This window comes from Pelobates fuscus, chromosome 3 (genome assembly GCF_036172605.1).
Source record: "Pelobates fuscus isolate aPelFus1 chromosome 3, aPelFus1.pri, whole genome shotgun sequence".
Classification (NCBI taxonomy): Eukaryota; Metazoa; Chordata; class Amphibia; order Anura; family Pelobatidae; genus Pelobates; species Pelobates fuscus.
In genome coordinates, this window is record NC_086319.1 from 14,746,728 (window position 1) to 14,764,420 (window position 17,693).

Below are 17,693 nucleotides of genomic sequence, written 5' to 3' on the forward strand. Positions count from 1 at the left end.
AGGTCATACATTCAGTATATTGTTTTACTGAGAAGATGTAACAGCATAATTTTTTTTTTTATGACAGTGGTGCATATCAAGTGTAAGAAATATATAAATATATAAATGCAACATATATGTAAAAATGACATTTTGTTTCCCCTCACCACAAACATTGACATAAATTGGTGAAAGAATGGTGACAAGTTAAGGCACAATATACAGCATATAAGATACCCTGGGGTGTCTGCTTTATCAAATGGAAGCCCTTTGTGGGGTTATTTGAACAGTCATATTCCTAGAACACCCTAAAATGAGACATAGGCCCGTCAAATCCATCTACAAAAATCCTAACTATAACCTGCTGTATATATCCTATTCAACACCCTTGTCTGTACTCTAAGCTATAACTCACTGTACCAATAAATGTATGCATATGCTGCCCCCCCCCCCCCTTTTTTTCCTCTTCTGTACAAACACCATGCATGATTGATAAATAAAGAATAAAAAAAGAAATCCTAACTATAGAAACTGAAATAGCCGTGTCTCTTATTTGGCATTGTAGCTTCACAGACTAGGGGCAAAGGTATACAATGGGGGTATCGTTATACTCAGCAGATGTAGCTGAACACAATATGGGGTTCTGTGCAGGAATAGCGCACACCAGCTTTACGAAATACACATTACAAAAACCTTGTTATATGTGTATATGCCAAAATAGAGAAACAACACAATTTTCACAGTTTTGGCAATAATAACGTGTGTATAATATGTCCAGTTTAGGAAAAGTAATTCAAAATAAATTAATTTATGTATCTTGATTTACAGAGTACATAATATGTGAAGGATTTCAGCTTATTATTTTGAAAGTTACCGGTCACAAACTACAAGGACTAAAATAAAATCTCAATTTGCAACAATTTTAGAAGTTGGATTTCAGCTTATTATTTTGAAAGTTACCGGTCACAAACTACAAGGACTAAAATAAAATCTCAATTTGCAACAATTTTAGAAGTTGGTCTGTTTGTCTTGGAAGTTTAATACCCAGAAAACAAAATTGCCACACAAAGTATATATTTATACCACACTGGTCTGAGGGCCCAGACCAGTGTGAACACCCCCCCTGTGTATATGCCAAAATAGAGAAAAAACTAAATTTTACTCCAATATTTAGCAGAGATTGGCGATGACATGGCTCCGTAAAGCCTGTGATGTCTACTAAACCTACAAGACAAACAGACCAACGTCTAACATTGTTTAAAATTGAGATTTTATTGTAGTCCTTGTAGTTTGTGACCTGTAACTTTCAAAATCAGCTGAAATCCTACACATATGATGTACTCTGTAAATCAAGATACATAAATTAATTTATTTTGAATTACTTTTCCTAAGCTGGACATATTATTTTTTTGTTTTTGTTGCCCCCCCCTCCATTTTTTGTTTATAATTAATGAGAATGTGTATGTTATACGCATGCGCACTACCTTGAGTTACCTCCCTGCTCAATCACTCTGCGCATGCGCGTGTTTCCTGCTTCCTCTAACCGTCGTTGAATGGATGCGGCTAGCCCCGCCTCTCCTGTTGAATTACTCTGCGCATGCGCGTGCTTCCTGCTTCCTGCTTCCTCTAACCGTCGTTGAATGGACGCGGCAAGCCCCGCCCCTCCTGCTCAATCACTGTGCGCATGCGCGTGTTTCCCGCTTCTTCTGTCCGTCGTTGAATGGACGCGGATAGCCCCGCCCCTCCTGCTGAATCCCTCTGCGCATGCGCCTTCTCCCGGCTCTCGCGCAATTACAAAATGGCCGCCTGAATCCGCTTCCCGCGCTCTGCCCCTGGTTACCTGGAGATGGTCGAGCTCTGACAGGACTGTGACAGAGTGAATCACCGCACAGCGAGCCAGTGACCGGGACAGCGAGGTAAACATGGGGAGAGACCAAGCCGAGCGAGGTAATTATAGGGAGACACTCGGCCGGGCGGCCACACAGCCTGAGCCAACAGCTCGTCCACACCATGCAGCCACACAGCTCCTCTATACCATGCAGCCACACAGCTCCTTTATACCATACAGCTCCTCTATACCATGCAGCCACACAGCTCCTCTATACCATGCAGCCACACAGCTCCTCTATACCATGCAGCCACACAGCTCCTTTATACCATACAGCTCCTCTATACCATACAGCCACACAGCTCATTTATACCATACAGCTCCTCTATACCATACAGCCACACAGCTCCTCTATACCATACAGCCACACAGCTCCTCTATACCATACAGCCACACAGCTCCTCTATACCATACAGCCCCTCTATACCATGCAGCCACACAGCTCCTCTATACCATGCAGCCCCTCTATACCATGCAGCCACACAGCTCCTCTATACCATGCAGCCCCTCTATACCATGCAGCCACACAGCTCCTCTATACCATACAGCTCCTCTATACCATACAGCCATACAGCTCCTTTATACCATACAGCTCCTCTATACCATACAGCTCCTCTATACCATACAGCTCCTCTATACCATACAGCCACACAGCTCCTCTATATCATGCAGCCCCTCTATACCATGCAGCCACACAGCTCCTCTATACCATGCAGCCCCTCTATACCATGCAGCCACACAGCTCCTCTATACCACACAGCTCCTCTATACCACACAGCTCCTCTATACCACACAGCTCCTCTATACCACACAGCTCCTCTATACCACACAGCTCCTCTATACCACACAGCTCCTCTATACCACACAGCTCCTCTATACCATGCAGCCCCTCTATACCATGCAGCCACACAGCTCCTCTATACCACACAGCTCCTCTATACCACACAGCTCCTCTATACCACACAGCTCCTCTATACCACGCAGCCCCTCTATACCATGCAGCCACACAGCCCCTCTATACCATGCAGCCCCTCTATACCATGCAGCCCCTCTATACCATGCAGCCCCTCTATACCATGCAGCCCCTCTATACCATGCAGCCCCTCTATACCATGCAGCCCCTCTATACCATGCAGCCCCTCTATACCATGCAGCCCCTCTATACCATGCAGCCCCTCTATACCATGCAGCCCCTCTATACCATGCAGCCCCTCTATACCATGCAGCCCCTCTATACCATGCAGCCCCTCTATACCATGCAGCCCCTCTATACCATGCAGCCCCTCTATACCATGCAGCCACACAGCCCCTCTATACCATGCAGCCACACAGCCCCTCTATACCATGCAGCCACACAGCTCCTCTATACCATGCAGCCACACAGCCCCTCTATACCATGCAGCCACACAGCCCCTCTATACCATGCAGCCACACAGCCCCTCTATACCATGCAGCCACACAGCCCCTCTATACCATGCAGCCACACAGCCCCTCTATACCATGCAGCCACACAGCCCCTCTATACCATGCAGCCACACAGCCCCTCTATACCATGCAGCCACACAGCCCCTCTATACCATGCAGCCACACAGCCCCTCTATACCATGCAGCCACACAGCCCCTCTATACCATGCAGCCACACAGCCCCTCTATACCATGCAGCCACACAGCCCCTCTATACCATGCAGCCACACAGCCCCTCTATACCATGCAGCCACACAGCCCCTCTATACCATGCAGCCACACAGCCCCTCTATACCATGCAGCCACACAGCCCCTCTATACCATGCAGCCACACAGCCCCTCTATACCATGCAGCCACACAGCCCCTCTATACCATGCAGCCACACAGCCCCTCTATACCATGCAGCCACACAGCCCCTCTATACCATGCAGCCACACAGCCCCTCTATACCATGCAGCCACACAGCTCCTCTATACCATGCAGCCCCTCTATACCATGCAGCCCCTCTATACCATGCAGCCCCTCTATACCATACAGCCCCTCTATACCATGCGGCCACACAGCTCCTCTATACCATGCAGCCCCTCTATACCATGCAGCCCCTCTATACCATACAGCCCCTCTATACCATGCGGCCACGCAGCTCCTCTATACCACGCGGCCACGCAGCGCCTCTATGCCACGCGGCCACGCAGCTCCTCTATGCCACGCGGCCACGCAGCTCCTCTATGCCACGCGGCCACGCAGCTCCTCTAGGCCACGCGGCCACGCAGCTCCTCTAGGCCACGCGGCCACGCAGCTCCTCTAGGCCACGCGGCCACGCAGCTCCTCTAGGCCACGCGGCCACGCGGCCACGCAGCTCCTCTAGGCCACGCGGCTCCTCTAGGCCACGCGGCCACGCGGCTCCTCTAGGCCACGCGGCCACGCGGCTCCTCTAGGCCACGCGGCCACGCGGCTCCTCTAGGCCACGCGGCCACGCGGCTCCTCTAGGCCACGCGGCCACGCGGCTCCTCTAGGCCACGCGGCCACGCGGCTCCTCTAGGCCACGCGGCCACGCGGCTCCTCTAGGCCACGCGGCCACGCGGCTCCTCTAGGCCACGCGGCTCCTCTAGGCCACGCGGCCACGCGGCTCCTCTAGGCCACGCGGCTCCTCTAGGCCACGCGGCCACGCGGCTCCTCTAGGCCACGCGGCCACGCGGCTCCTCTAGGCCACGCGGCCACGCGGCTCCTCTAGGCCACGCGGCTCCTCTAGGCCACGCGGCTCCTCTAGGCCACGCGGCTCCTCTAGGCCACGCGGCTCCTCTAGGCCACGCGGCTCCTCTAGGCCACGCGGCTCCTCTAGGCCACGCGGCTCCTCTAGGCCACGCGGCTCCTCTAGGCCACGCGGCTCCTCTAGGCCACGCGGCTCCTCTAGGCCACGCGGCCACGCAGCTCCTCTAGGCCACGCGGCTCCTCGCGGCCACGCGGCCACGCGGCTCCTCTAGGCCACGCGGCTCCTCTAGGCCACGCGGCTCCTCTAGGCCACGCGGCCACGCGGCTCCTCTAGGCCACGCGGCCACGCGGCTCCTCTAGGCCACGCGGCTCCTCTAGGCCACGCGGCTCCTCTAGGCCACGCGGCCACGCGGCTCCTCTAGGCCACGCGGCCACGCGGCTCCTCTAGGCCACGCGGCCACGCAGCTCCTCTAGGCCACGCGGCCACGCAGCTCCTCTAGGCCACGCGGCCACGCAGCTCCTCTAGGCCACGCGGCCACGCAGCTCCTCTAGGCCACGCGGCCACGCAGCTCCTCTAGGCCACGCGGCCACGCAGCTCCTCTAGGCCACGCGGCCACGCAGCTCCTCTAGGCCACGCGGCCACGCAGCTCCTCTAGGCCACGCGGCCACGCAGCTCCTCTAGGCCACGCAGCTCCTCTATGCCACGCGGCCACGCAGCTCCTCTATACCACACAGCCTGACTATACAGCTCCTCTACACAGCCTGACTATACAGGGCGACCATACAGCTCATACATCCTGACTATACCACACAGCTCCTCTATACACAGCTCGACCACACCATACAGCGCATATATATATATATATATATATATATATATATATATATATATATATATATATATATATATATATATATATATATATATATATAGTGTGTGTGTGTATAGTCCTGCCTCCACCCATGCTGAGATCTGTGAAACACCACCACATGCCGAGTTCAGGCCATGGTATAGTCTCACTCCCCATACTGAGGGCCCAGACCTGTGTGAACATCCCCCCTCCCCATACTGAGGGCCCAGACCTGTGTGAACATCCCCCCTCCCCATACTGAGGGCCCAGACCTGTGTGAACATCCCCCCTCCCCATACTGAGGGCCCAGACCTGTGTGAACATCCCCCCTCCCCATACTGAGGGCCCAGACCTGTGTGAACATCCCCCCCCCTCCCTATACTGAGGGCCCAGACCTGTGTGAACATCCCCCCCCCTCCCTATACTGAGGGCCCAGACCTGTGTGAACATTCCCCCCTCCTCATACTGAGGGCCCAGACCAGTGTGAACATTCCCCCCTCCTCATACTGAGGGCCCAGACCAGTGTGAACATTCCCCCCTCCTCATACTGAGGGCCCAGACCAGTGTGAACATTCCCCCCTCCTCATACTGAGGGCCCAGACCAGTGTGAACATTCCCCCCTCCTCATACTGAGGGCCCAGACCAGTGTGAACATTCCCCCCTCCTCATACTGAGGGCCCAGACCAGTGTGAACATTCCCCCCTCCTCATACTGAGGGCCCAGACCAGTGTGAACATTCCCCCCTCCTCATACTGAGGGCCCAGACCAGTGTGAACATTCCCCCCTCCTCATACTGAGGGCCCAGACCAGTGTGAACATTCCCCCCTCCTCATACTGAGGGCCCAGACCAGTGTGAACATTCCCCCTCCTCATACTGAGGGCCCAGACCAGTGTGAACATTCCCCCCTCCTCATACTGAGGGCCCAGACCAGTGTGAACATTCCCCCCTCCTCATACTGAGGGCCCAGACCAGTGTGAACATTCCCCCCTCCTCATACTGAGGGCCCAGACCAGTGTGAACATTCCCCCCTCCTCATACTGAGGGCCCAGACCAGTGTGAACATTCCCCCCTCCTCATACTGAGGGCCCAGACCAGTGTGCACATTCCCCCCTCCTCATACTGAGGGCCCAGACCAGTGTGCACATTCCCCCCTCCTCATACTGAGGGCCCAGACCAGTGTGCACATTCCCCCCTCCTCATACTGAGGGCCCAGACCAGTGTGCACATTCCCCCCTCCTCATACTGAGGGCCCAGACCAGTGTGAACATTCCCCCCTCCCCATACTGAGGGCCCAGACCAGTGTGAACATTCCCCCCTCCCCATACTGAGGGCCCAGACCAGTGTGAACATTCCCCCCTCCCCATACTGAGGGCCCAGACCAGTGTGAACATTCCCCCCTCCCCATACTGAGGGCCCAGACCAGTGTGAACATTCCCTCCTCCTCCATATTTAGGGCCCAGACCAGTTTTTTTTTTTTTTTTTTTTTCCTTTAAGGTCAACCCAAAATGGCTAAAAGAGTTGCAGACAAGGAACTGACAGATCGTAACTGGGATCAAGAGGAAGAGGCTGAAGATGTAAGTAGACTACAGAAAAACTACATTAGACCATAGATAGTAACACAACGCGATCTCTTACCTAGATCAAGGTTCATCTTGTAGAGATTATATGGAAGAGTGGCACTCATAAAAAAAAAAAAAAGTGTAAAACTTGCTCCTTGGTTTCAGTTGTCGGCCAAGGGGGCGGATCAGGGACAAAGGAAGTTGCAGCAAACCAGCTTGGTGCTGGAAAGTTTTATTACTTTTTTAGGGGGGCCAGGAACCCCATATGTGTTTTTAACACTATGGAGTCAGGAACGCGTGTTTGTATTCCTGACCCTATAGTGTTCCTTTATTGTGTTTAGACTTGCTTCGTGCAATAATATCTAATTGTGGCCCAGTTGCAGTTTATTATACTTATTCTTTTGATATATCTACAGGCTGGGACATTTTCAGTGGCAAGCCAGGACATATTGAAAAGTAGAGAGATCAAAAAAGCTAAACGGAGAAACCCTGGAAGTGAGGTGATTACAAATGTTTTTATTTTAACATCAATCCAGCTTTTTTGGGGATTTTGACTGTAAACCAGAATTTTTAATTTATTTAAAATGAGTTTTAGATATTTAAAGGAACACTATAGTCACCTAAATTACTTTAGCTAAATAAAGCAGTTTTAGTGTATAGATCATTCCCCTGCAATTTCACTGCTCAATTCACTGTCATTTAGGAGTTAAATCACTTTGTTTCTGTTTATGCAGCCCTGGCTATGATTGACAGAGCCTGCATGAAAGAAAAACTGGTTTCACTTTCAAACCGATGTAATTTACCTTAAATAATTGTATCTCAATCTCTAAATTGAACTTTAAATCACATACAGGATGCTCTTGCAGGTTCTAGCAAGCTATTAACATAGCAGGGGATAAGAAAATATTAATTAAACAGAACTTGCAATAAAGAAAGTCTAAATAGGGCTCTCTTTACAGGAAGTGTTTATGGAAGGCTGTGCAAGTCACATGCAGGGAGGTGTGACAAGGGTTCATAAACAAAGTGATTTAACTCCTAAATGGCAGAGGATTGAGCAGTGAGGCTGCAGGGGCATGTTCTATACACCAAAACTGCTTCATTAAGCTAAAGTTGTTCAGGTGACTATAGTGTCCCTTTAACTCTCTATTTAGTATTTACATTTTAAAAATAATTTGACAATTCTCACAATTCCTGAGTTTAATTAGTGTAAGTTCAGTAGAAGTGTGCAATGGCTTGCACTTTTTTCATTCTAATTCTCAGTATGCGACTGTTGTGTAAAGGTAAACATGAATATTGCATGTTGATTCAAGAGGAAATCAGATTATCATGTTAGTCATGGAATTGGAAATCTTTTCAAGTTTGGGCTTCACCTTCTTCTGGATCAACAGCAGTAACAGATGCATGAAAGGCTGATCTTGATTAACTTGAGTTTTGTTTATTTTATTTCTATTTTTTGTGTCTTCATGCCTATATATCACTGTCATTCTGAATATCTCTAATTTCAGTCTGAAAGCAGTGGTGCTTTTAAAGGATTTAAAGGTCTAGTCCCATCATCTTCCTCTTCTGGGGTTTCCCTGACTACTTTTGGAAATGGATCAGGATTTAAACCTACATCACTGTTGAGTAATGGATCCAGCACGCTAAGTACTTCCTTGTTCGTTAACTTGACGTCCACAACTAACACTAAGCCAGCTTTGGGTAAGTTATTCATTTTGCAGAGCTCGAACACAACCCGCCATAAGTATTCTGTGGATTTATATAGAAGTACTTCTAGATCAAATAAGGGACAATGGTTGACTCCTAAATGCTTTCTAGTTCAACAGTCTTAACCCCTTCAGGACGGAGTCAATAGTGCACGTTCTGATCAAAACCAAACGTAAACAAAAACTGGAATTTGCGCTATATGTCTGTTCACCCGTAGTTCCCCTCTTTCAAATTATATGCACCCACACTTATTATATATCATTTTGTTCAGGAGAAACAGGGCTTTGATCTATCATTAACTATTCATATATGGAACATCATTTATTATGAATAAAAGTAAAAAAAATGTGAGAAAATAAGATTATTTTTTTTTAAATTTGCATTTCCGTCTGACATTTTAACTGTGAATGTCATAATACTGTTAGGTTTTACTGCAAAAAAAAATGCACATATTTGTAATCAGCGATGTCTCACGAGTACAACAGTACCCCCCATTAACAGGTTTTATGTTGTTTTGGAAAGTTACAGGGTCAAATATAGAACATTACATTTTCAAATTGAAATTTGCCAGATTGGTAATGTTACCTTTGAGACGGTGTGGTAGCCCAGGAATGAGAATTACCCCCATAATGGCATACCATTTGAAAAAGTAGACAAGCCAAGGTATTGAAAGTGGGGTATGTTTAGTCTTTTTTAGTAGCCACTTGGTCACAAACACTGGCCAAAGTTAGCGTTAATTTTTGTTTTTGTGTGAAAAAAGCAAAAAACGAATATTTGGCCAGTGTTTGTGACTAAGTGGCTACTAAGAAAGACTGGACATACCCCACTTGCAATACCTCGGGTTGTCTACTTTTGCAAATGGTATGCCATCATGGGGGTAATTCTCATTCCTGGGCTACCATACGCTCTCAAAGGCAACATAACCAATCTGGCAAATTTCAATGTGAAAAAAATGAAATGCAAGCCTTATATGTGACTCTCTAACTATCCAAAACACCATAAAACCTGTACATGGGGGGTACTGTTATTCTCTGGAGACTTCACTAAACACAAATATTAGTGTTTTAAAACAGTAAAACATATTACAACAATAATATAGACCATAAAAGTGCCGTTCGCTTGTAAAAAATGCAAAAAACGTCACTTTTACTTAAAATATCATTGTTGTAATACAATTTACCAGTTTGAAACACGAATATTTGAGTTCAGTGAAGTCTCCCGAGTAAAACAGTATCCCCTATGAACAGGTTTTATGGTGTCTTGGAGAGTTACAGGGTCAAATATAGTGCTTGCGAATTAAATTCGCTGCACTTTCTCCTTGTGTTGCCAGGCATGTTAATCAAATCACATAATTACGTTAAAAGATTATTTAAATATACATGTAGAATTTTAATATATATGCATTTATAGGTATTTAAATTCTACGTGTATACTAATGTAATCTTTTATGTAATTATATGTATTTATATATATATATATATGTGTATATATATATATATATATATATATATATATATATATATATATATATATATATATATATATATATATATATATATATTTTTTTGCGGTTATTTGTATTTTATAGAGAGAGAGAGAATGTCATTCTAAGTGTATTTTGTTACCTATATATTTATTTTTACACTTGTATTTTATTTATTTTTTATACTTCCCACCAGCAGGGGGACTGTCTGATATTTCAAACAGTCCCCCTGCTGGCAGATCCACAGCCAGCTATAGGGGGCCATGTGATCGCTCTTTGAGAGCGATCACATGGCCCCCGGGGGCCTGATTTGCCGTGGGAGGGCTGCCTGGGCTGTGAGGCAGTCCTCCCGAAGCGGATCGCGGCGGAGGTAAGTACATCTTACCTCCTGGGGCTGCAAGCCGTTACGGCGTGCTATGCCGTCATAACGGCTTTAAAGCCCACTTAACCCGTGACGGCATAGCACGCCGTAACGGCGTTAAGGGGTTAAAGGTATAGAATTTTGTTTTAAAGAAATTTGGCTATGGTGACGTGTCTGCCAGCAATGGTTTCCATGTGTGTTCCTGTGTAGTCTTTTTGGTAGCTAGTGCCCCCTGTAAGTGGGTATGGGGTGCTGATGCAATGCCCAGTTCCAGTAGTTAACTGAAAATGGGCATAAATAGGTTCAATGCAGCACCCAGGTATCACAGGGAGAGTGTTAAGTACATCAGGGCTTGACAAATTTGCTTGAAATCTGGGAGCCAGTTTTTTTGTTTTGTTTTTTAAACTAACAAAGCTTTATTTTCAACGTCAAAATACAGTTTGGATACTATTGTCACCAGAATCACTACTACGTTAACCCCTTAAGGACACGTGACATGTCATGATTCCCTTTTATTCCAGAAGTTTGGTCCTTAAGGGGTTAAAGGAGCACATGTATTCATGACCCTACAGTGTTAAGATCACTATATTGTTTACAACAAAAAGCCTATACTTTACTTGCCAGAACTAAATTTAGCTGTAGTTGTTCTGGTGACTATAGCCTGTCCTTGCAGACATTTCATTGTAAACAGTGTTTACATTGCTGCCTAGTAAGACCACTACTAGAGGTGCTTCCTAGTCCAGTGCTGTATGAGGAGGTGCTGATTGGTGTAGTGCGAGATCTAGAGAAACAAACACAAATGTGTGTTTTTGAGATGATTCCTCTTTAAAGTGATTACAGTTGACAAATTAATTTCTTAATGATCTTCAAATATGTATAAGACAGTCCAAAATAAAAAATGAGTTGAGATTTACAGGAAGCATGAATTTATGGCACTTGTAATTTCAAATATCCATCTTCTTACAAAAACTGTTATCAGACCTAAAACTCCCAATGCTTCTTGCTAAATTTGAACTGCGTTAAAGGACCACTATAGTGCCAGGAAAACACTCGTTTTCCTGGCACTATAGTGCCCTTAGGGTGCCCCCACCCTCAGGGACCCCCTCCCGCTGGGATGGATGGAGAGGAAGGGGTTAAACTTGCCTCTTTCTCCAGCGCCGGGTGGGGAGCTCTCCGCTTCCTCTCCTCCTCTTTGGCTGAATGCGCATGAGAGCCACTAGAGACTGGATTAACCCAAATATAAACATAGCAGCTTATTAACCCTAGCTGGACCAGGCACCCAGACCACTTCATTAAGCTGTATTGGTCCTTTAATGAAGAAAAACTGCTGGTTGGGAAGGCCAAGAAGCTGTGACTTTACAAGCAGAATGTGTTGTAAAAATGGGGGACTAGGACAGAAGATGCAGAGTTGAGATTCATAATGTTGCCAACATTTTTGTTTTTAAAAACTATACGAATTGCACTTTGCAATAAAAATCTAATTATGAAGGGCTAAATTAAATGCCGTTGTTTGTTCCAACATTGTCCCTTTAAGTCAGTGTTTCTAACTGTCTTTTCTTCTCTCCAGGATCTTTGTTTGCAAATGGCCCTTTACCCACCCATGGTGCTGGTTCTTCTAGCACTGCAAAAACCAATGGAGAAGGCCTTTTATCTACCTCTGGATTACCTCCAAATAAGTCCAGTAACAGTGACTATAGTAAACAGTTAAGCTCCTTGAACTGCTGCGTGCGTGACTGGATTGTAAAACATGTTAATACCAATCCTCTGTGTGATCTCACCCCGATCTTTAAGGACTATGAGAAACATTTGTCTAACATCGAACAAAAGTTTGGGTCCAGCACAGATAGCGGCTCAGAAAGTGATGGCACCGCCAAGCCAAGCCAGAATCTGACCACTCCATCATTTGCTGCTCTAAAAAGTAGTAATGAGTGCACTGTTTCGGTTAACAAAGAGAGTGCATCAGACAAGCAAGAAAATAAACAGCAGTCTGTGCCTACCTTTAATTTTGGCCAGAAAGTGGACAGCTCAGCTTTTACCTCTACGGCACCCATTGGCTTTTCATTCTCTGCTGGGCTGTTTGGAAAAGATCTGAAGAGTGGTGCAACCACCTCTCCCACTTCAGTCCAGCCGACCGAATCTAAAAATGGTGGTGATGCAGGTAAAATCTCTTTTGTGTGAATTGATGACATTTTGCTGTTTCTAGATTTGTTTATTATACAGTACACTTAGAATTAAGGGGGGGGAGGGAGATTTATTGTCTCTCTATGATCACATACCTGTCTGATCTGACAATCAATTCAACTTCAGTAATTCACTGTTCCTGCTGTTGTGAGTTACTAATGCAAAAAGAATCAATTATTTGGGATATTGACAGCTTTTTGTAGTGACACGGAGTGAAATGTAAGTACAGATTGCACACAAACAGTCCATACTGTGAGTAAGCAGTCTTACTTTTCACCTGGTGGTGTGTTTAAAACCTGCATGTTGCTTACATTATTATTGCCATTCATATAGCCGAATCCATGGCTCATTCTGTGTTTTTCAAAAATCTCTATTCTCCTCCTCCCCCTGTCCCCCTTTGGTGATTACAACAGAGTTGTATCTGACTTGTGATAGAAATGGAAACTAGGATAGACCTTCCATGGTAGGAAAGAAGTCCGATAACATCTTCAAGTAGCCTCATATTGGATCACTCGAAGGCAAATCTATAAAAGATCACCAGGCAGGTGTGCAGTGAGGCAGCACAGTAAATCTGATGCTGACTAAAAAGTGTTATGCTTCCTTTAGGAGTTTAGTTTTATATTTTCTTAGTTCTGTAGCGATGGCCAAAAGGTGGCTGGATAATGTTGTGGCTAATTGTAGTTCTAAAACATCGGGGAGTAGCTACCTGTTGACTGGCACCGCTATGTAGTCTCTGCCAATTTGTGCTGATCTTGGCATACAATTTTCTTTGGAAAAGGGAATGTGTCAAAAGTCTAGTTCTGTGAAAATTGTGCAAGAACAATGTGGTTTACATTCTTTTTTTTTTTATTCTTTTTTTTTTTTTTATCAAATTATCAGGAGCTGCAGAAGAGGAAGAGGAGCCACCAAAAGCTGTAATTCAAGAAGTGAAGGAAGATGATGCATTTTATTCCAAAAAGTAAGTGTTTGAAGTTCTCTCCAGGTTTTTAATCTACATTAAGATGCAATAACATATAAGCTCATTAAGCACAGCACTCGACCCCATTGTTCCTGTGCGTCCAACTAGTCTGGTCACATATACTTGTTTGTCTACCCATTGTGCAGCACTGTGGAATTTGTTTGCGTTTTATAAATAAATTTGTCGCTTGAATGACCTGCACCATTGCTTCTGTTCACGTCTGCTTGTGTTATCCTTGTGCCAATACATCATTTTCTTATTTCAGTTAGTTTCTCTGTCCATGGCCGACCCAGACATGGTCCTCCTCTCATGTTTTGTAGTAGTGCATTGAGAATAATTAGAGGTGGGGAGGAAAAAAGTGCCTGAAATAAAACCCAATATTGCGTTTTGACGTATTTCGTACACTGTAAAATGTAGACATAGGAGGTAGTCCTTGTCTTAACAAAACCTAGGAAGCTGACACACTACTGCTTGTGCTTATTTAATACTGAATAGCACTTTGTTCTGTTCTGGCTCATAAAGTCTGCAAAATGATCACCTCTTAAAAAGTACTGTGAGATCTAGTCACTAAATGCCGAATGCAGCTGTTTTTAGCCATTTGGCTGTTCACACAATCCCATGGGTGAATTGACAGTTCATGAACCACCTGAAATGCCTTCATTCTGTAGTTCCAATGTCCCTGATACATGTTTGGATAACTGCATCTAATGCTTCCCTGCATTTACATTGCCACCTTACATTAGCATCTGGTTTTTATTTAATACAGGTGATCAGGGTGGGTGTTCCAGTCCTCAGTTCTTCTTGACCCTTCAAAACGTAGCCTCGTCTCGTTATTGGAGGCAATTGCTGTATCACACTGGGGATTGCTATGCTCTGCATATTCCCCTGAGCTTAATCACTTAGCTCTTTTAAGAGCTTGTTCCGGATACGCTCTCCTGGAGGAGAGGTCTTCCCCACACGGTCCTGAATGCTGGAGGTTCATTCCAGGGTGGAAGGAAGACGGCGCGGCTCCAGTTAAGCTACGGCGGTTGTGGAGCGTGCGGTGGTTGTGGTGTCGTCTGCAGTGCTTGGAGTCCTCTGAGCGCTAGGAGCATCCATCAACGGAGGGTACTCGGTCGGAGTACACGGAGCTCCGTTACAATATACTTTTGCAAATATTATTTTATTAATATACTACACTATATTCTACCTCTTTGTACTCCGTAAGAAATGCAGAGAAAACAAAGTCAGAATCTACGGGTATACTTCATATTCTTAAGTCGGGATTGTACCGCTCATGTACAAGAGTTGAGGATGTGAACGTAGATACACTACACTACTATTCCATACGTTTGTACCTTTTTCTTGTCACGAATGGGTGTAAATTGTATATAAGCAATGTCTAGCCAAGAGTGACAAGTTTTAATCACTTGGAAGGTGTTAAGTCATTTGACTCCTGTATGATTATTCTACAACTCTTGGTTTATTTCTCCTCCTCAAGTACCCAGCATGCTGCTTATGAAGTGTTGTAGGTGGCTGGAACTGGGTACTTTGCTTTTTCAGTAAGTGTGTAGAGCCGTGTGTCTAACCTCTGCCTTTTATCTATAACCCCAAACAGTATACTTTAGTCAGGCCATACAATATGTATATATACATACACGTTTTGGTTGGGTTACACATAGTTGTTTGTCACCAGCATGTATCTCTACTATGTTGTACTTTTACATTGTTTGTTTTTAGTTGTGAAAAATCAGATTTCTGTTATTCCAGGTGCAAACTCTTCTATAAAAAAGAGAATGAGTTTAAAGAGAAGGGAGTGGGAACACTCCATCTGAAACCTGTTGCTAATGACAAGACGCAGCTCTTGATAAGGGCTGACACCAACCTAGGTGAGTGACTCCAGTAAGGTGATGTGAGAACCTGCTTTCTATCTGCTCCTGTGTCTGAGTATGTAAGAACATGTCATGTCTGTTATATTTCAAAAATAAAAGCCCTAACATGAAGATTTTTCCTGTTTCTAAATCTTAGGGAAACTTGTCAAGACCTGATATTTGAAATGTAATGCTCACCTACTATTTATTCTATTTATATGTTAAAATAGCTAAATTCAATAGAAACCCTTTCTGCACTGTGAGGTGTGCAATATGCGTTGTGCTCTACTAGTTCCCGCTCCTGTTATTGGAAGAAGCATTTTGCACGTATGTCTTTATATCCACAATGGTGGATTAAAAAAAACAGTACATTGGTTACTGCAAGGTATAGGTTAAACATTTTGTCTATATAATAGAGAACAACTCTGACCTGTTTGATTTGTACATGTTTTGAGGTTCATGTTTTTTTTTTTTTTTATTTATTGTAGGTAACATTTTGCTGAATATTTTCGTCCAGCCCTCTATGCCATGTTCAAGAACTGGGAAAAACAATGTTATGATAGTGTGCGTTCCAAACCCACCAATCGATGAGAAGAACCCGACCGTTCCCATCACTATGTTAATTAGAGTTAAATCTGCAGCGGATGCTGATGAGCTGCACAAAATTTTGCTTGAGAAGAAGGTGGCTTAACCTTTCCCTCCTCTGCCCCCAAATTGCTGCTCATTCTAGAACTCACAAATGTTGCCATTCATTGGGTGATAATACTCTTTACTGTGGCCACTCCCGAATTCTGATAAATTTGTCTTAAATTTTTGTTAAGGATAGTTAAATGGAAAGCTTTAAGTGGAAAGAAGCACACAGGATGTATGCAAAGCCGTTTAAATATGAATGACTTGTTTATCACAGCAAAGCCTTAGCTGATCTTCACACAGATCCTCTTCCAAAAATGTTTACAATGTGTAAGGATAAAGCCTTAATTTGTCTCCCTTTCCCAAACACTCTTCTGCTTGAGTCCCATGGAAATGTGTGAGGAAAAAATGTCTGACCCATCTTTTTGCTTTTGCTTCTCAGCCAGATTACTAATATATTTTCAAATGTTACGGTCTTAAATCTGAATAGTCACCTAAATTCTGCCCTTAGAACAATTTAAAATGGCATCCTTGACTCTGCAGGTTGGTTCGCATATGGAGTAATGTTTGCTAGTGTTGGAATGCTTTTGGCAGGCTTTGTGTGAAGAAGCTTAAAAAAGAGACTGCGTTAAACAAAGGATCTTATTGCATCTTCTGAGACTAACCAATATTTCATGTAGGGGTCCAATTACAATTGAGTTGTAGGCCACAATATAACAGTTTCATCACTGTCACATTATGACACACAATAAACACATCTCCTCACCTCCCTGGTGTTGTGTACTTAAGTCAGGGATGACAAATGTTTAAGTTGGAGCTTTGCAAAAATTATACTGTGCAGTGTATTTTTCTTTAACTTGTACAAATATATTAAACCATGTAAATGCAAAGTTTAAATCAGACGGAAATACATATTCAAGTCGGTTCTGTAAACCTTTTTTGTAGGCCAGAATTGTGTGCATTGTGATTTGGTTAAACACTGTAATTACTTGCTGTTTTGTTTCCTTTTTAAAAGAAACCTCTTCCATTTTGTTAATGAAAATGCTTTCCAAGTTATGGTGGTTTTACAAAACAGAGTTCAGAAGTAGTTATAACCACACCATAACAACACATTGTTTTGGGGAGCAAATATCACAATTACATGGCCATTTATGGGGTCACTGCCTCTTTTGTTACTCCCAAAGGCAACATGGACTGATTGGTACCACTCATGGGGAATTGGGAAGTAGTTACCTGAGGCTTCTTGCCACCTTACTCTAACAATTGCCACGTCAAGCAATGTTTGCACTAACATAGGTGACATATTCTGTGACTTATGTTATATGATATTTAGTAGGAAATGCCTTGCAAGTAACAGCTGCTACGAAAATGGCTGAATTTTAAAAGCAGAACATTAAATTAAGCCCCCTTTGCAGTTTAAGAGAATTCTAATGCCGAATTTCCCTAAAACACAAATGCTAATAAGAAGGGTCAGCTTGTGAAACCAGAATTCTGGATGGTGAATGAATCCTGACCCACTATAAATTATGGGAAAAGGAACATAGAATGTGATGGTAGAGGCGTCAAAAAAA

The 17,693-nt window shown here is 44.6% G+C and overlaps 1 protein-coding gene across 2 annotated transcripts; it reads left to right on the forward strand.

Annotated features, from left to right (window-relative positions):
• The first annotated feature begins 1,727 nt into the window (after window positions 1–1,727).
• On the forward strand, window positions 1,728–16,887 carry NUP50 (nucleoporin 50). Of its 2 annotated transcripts, none has more exons than XM_063446733.1 (8): window positions 1,728–1,926; window positions 6,891–6,970; window positions 7,372–7,455; window positions 8,461–8,653; window positions 12,071–12,661; window positions 13,564–13,642; window positions 15,392–15,510; window positions 15,981–16,887. In XM_063446733.1, the coding sequence occupies exons 1-8, from the start codon at window positions 1,902–1,904 to the stop codon at window positions 16,181–16,183; spliced, it is 1,374 nt and encodes a 457-aa protein (XP_063302803.1). In that variant the 5' UTR covers window positions 1,728–1,901; the 3' UTR covers window positions 16,184–16,887. The 2 variants fall into 2 exon arrangements, with proteins under 2 accessions (XP_063302803.1, XP_063302804.1); XM_063446734.1 differs by having other exon boundaries at window positions 1,728–1,895.
• Window positions 16,888–17,693: the final 806 nt, after the last annotated feature.

Bases quoted from the DNA above. Each gene is read 5' to 3' on its own strand.
- NUP50 (XM_063446733.1), top strand. From the start codon at position 1,902: ATGGGGAGAGACCAAGCCGAGCGAG. The intron at 1,927-6,890 runs GTAATTATAGGG...TTTTCCTTTAAG, and splicing joins GAGAGACCAAGCCGAGCGAG to GTCAACCCAAAATGGCTAAA. The intron at 8,654-12,070 runs GTAAGTTATTCA...TCTTCTCTCCAG, and splicing joins TAACACTAAGCCAGCTTTGG to GATCTTTGTTTGCAAATGGC.